This window comes from Octopus bimaculoides, chromosome 24, assembly GCF_001194135.2.
Source record: "Octopus bimaculoides isolate UCB-OBI-ISO-001 chromosome 24, ASM119413v2, whole genome shotgun sequence".
Taxonomy (NCBI): Eukaryota; Metazoa; Mollusca; class Cephalopoda; order Octopoda; family Octopodidae; genus Octopus; species Octopus bimaculoides.
The window spans coordinates 3,315,632-3,317,925 of NC_069004.1; the positions used below are offsets into that span (position 1 = coordinate 3,315,632).

The 2,294-nt window shown below is 41.8% G+C and overlaps 1 protein-coding gene across 1 annotated transcript; it reads right to left on the bottom strand.

The window, feature by feature from the left end:
- Positions 1-801: 801 nt before the first annotated feature.
- Positions 802-2,023, bottom strand: LOC106868764 (uncharacterized protein DDB_G0271670). The gene is made up of 2 exons (XM_014914182.2): positions 1,783-2,023; positions 802-1,398 (listed from the first exon to the last, which is right to left on the bottom strand). Exons 1-2 carry the CDS (start codon positions 1,880-1,882, stop codon positions 902-904), a joined length of 597 nt encoding a protein of 198 aa, XP_014769668.2. The 5' UTR covers positions 1,883-2,023; the 3' UTR covers positions 802-901.
- Positions 2,024-2,294: the final 271 nt, after the last annotated feature.

Genomic DNA, 2,294 nt, shown 5'->3' on the forward strand with positions numbered 1-2,294 from the left:
ATATATATATATATATATATATATATATATATATATATATATATAATGTACTGCTAGACAACCAATGCCGGTTTGTCTCCATGCTTGTAACTTAGTGGTTCAGCAAAAGTGACTGATAGAATAAGTACCAGACACTTATAGAAATAAGTCGACTGGTACTGATTTGTTCAATTAAATCCATTGAGGGCTGTGCTTCAGCAGTACCAGGTAGTGGCTCTCATGGCTTCTGATCTTAACTGACTGGAAGTGTTATCATGTACATTGTGTTGGTTTGGTATAAAAGATGGGCTACAGCAAATATTCTGCTCAATACCACAGATTTGCTTGTCAGTTGCTTGACCGTAACAAGTTGAGCATGTCTCCTGATGGCTGACGATATGTGCATCTCTGATCATGAGCAGAAGTAGTGGGGGAGCATCACAGCCATGTGTTGAGAGGAACTCTTTGAAATTAGAATAATTCACTTCTGTTAACATGGGTGTTCTGTTCAGGGACATTTCGAGCAGGATGGGCTACTCGACCTGAAGAAAATTCTAACTAGGCCCCACTTGCAAGGTCATGTATTGTTTATCTTGATATGAGATCACCATGTTGTGCACACATGGTTGTGATACATGTGCCTAGTGTACCCTTATTAGATGGGCAGTCATGATGGGTATACTGGGCTTCGTATATTTTACCCTAGTGTCACTTTGATGGCATGCACTGCTCTCTCACTCAATAATAATAATAATAATAATAATAATAATAACAACAACAATGATAATTATAATAACAAATGAATAACAATGAGAAACTGAGTTAGGTAGATGTTTAACATTTATAGAAGCATGACATGATAGAAGTGCAACATTATTAAAGGTGTGACATGATGCAGGTGTAACATGATAGGGATGTAAGATTACGGAGGCGTGACATTCATGTAAGTACCAATCGGTTTCACTTGGACTTCTTGACTGATGACTTGTTGCACAAGACTAGGAGAGAGTTTCGATAGCAATTCCTGTTCGCCCGTTGTTGTTGTTGGTGGTGCTGCTGCTGCTGATGATGACGATGATGACGACGACGAGGCTGCTGATGACGATAACAATGATGCTACTGCTGATGATGACTGATTCTGAGACATGCCAGGGGTTGGCACTGCCGTTGGAGATGAAAACAAGCAAACTGACGAAGTGCCTCGAAAGCTTGTGGAGTCCCAGTTGGTGGCGCCTTTCGTTGTTCTTCTACGTTTCCTTTTAGCGGTCGGCTCTTCATTCGGCTCTGAAGGTTTGCTGTCGTCGGAAGGTTTGGAGAACCTCCCTCGTTGACGCTGAGACGACCTGACTGGGTCGAGGACTTTCGGTTTCGGTTTCGTCTTTGAGCCCACAGGACGACCGACCCTCCTCTTCTGCGGCGCTGGAAATATATATTCACACAGGCTGGCTTTTAAAAACACAAAAAGCAATAATCAGACAAGTCTATCAACGGTTTTGTAATATAACAATGTCTATGAGAGTGACAACCATCATCAAAAGACAGATACAACAATGGCAAAAGACTGCTTTGCAATGCTTAATCACAGATCTTAATGGAAAACTATGATACCCCTGCTTGAAATTTGGTAGCCTTGGATGTGGCAGTACACCCATATGCCACTGAGTCACACATATCATACGCCACCATATACCACTGATTGTATACCACTGATTGTATACACACATTGTATGCCACTATAAGCCACCGAGTCACACATATCATTCAAGTAACATTCAAGTTTTGTACCATTAACAATTCACTTACCATTTCCCGGAGTGCCATCGGCTGCCGTTGAGGATGACAATGTCTCGTCGGTTTCCGACGTTAGTATTTCAGTTTTCACAGAGTTGTGTGCGCTTTGCATGGCATTAACCTCGCTTTGCACGGCAATATTCCCAGTCAGTTGTCCCGTAGTGTCATCAGCATGATCTGTCAATACCTCTGTCTTTGGAACAACTTTCTTAGGCCTGGCATTTCGTTTAGGAGTAATCAGGGGATATCTGACGGAAACAAAGGAAAAAATAATGGTAAATAACAGAAAGTAGAGGAAAGGCAGAATCAGTAAGAGATTATGAGGATTATCAGATTATCAAGATAATAGGATAAAGAGTAAAAATCCCTTTCAGTTATGGTGGTGGTGGTCGTCATCATCATGTGAAAGTATGAGAGACAAGAACAGGTGTTTTTCTAATGAGAAGATACTCGGCTTCCTCAGCTGGAAAGAGAGAGTGGGGAGAGAGAGGGAGAGAGAGAGAGGGAGAGAGAGAGAGGGAGAG

What these genes read in the sequence shown, in the direction of transcription:
- LOC106868764 (XM_014914182.2), bottom strand. Translation starts at nt 1,882, where the DNA reads ATGCAAAGCGCACACAACTCTGTGAAAACTGAAATACTAACGTCGGAA. An exon ending in CGATGGCACTCCGGGAAATG is followed by an intron (nt 1,399 to 1,782) that starts GTAAGTGAATTG and finishes ATATATTTCCAG; the next exon opens with CGCCGCAGAAGAGGAGGGTC.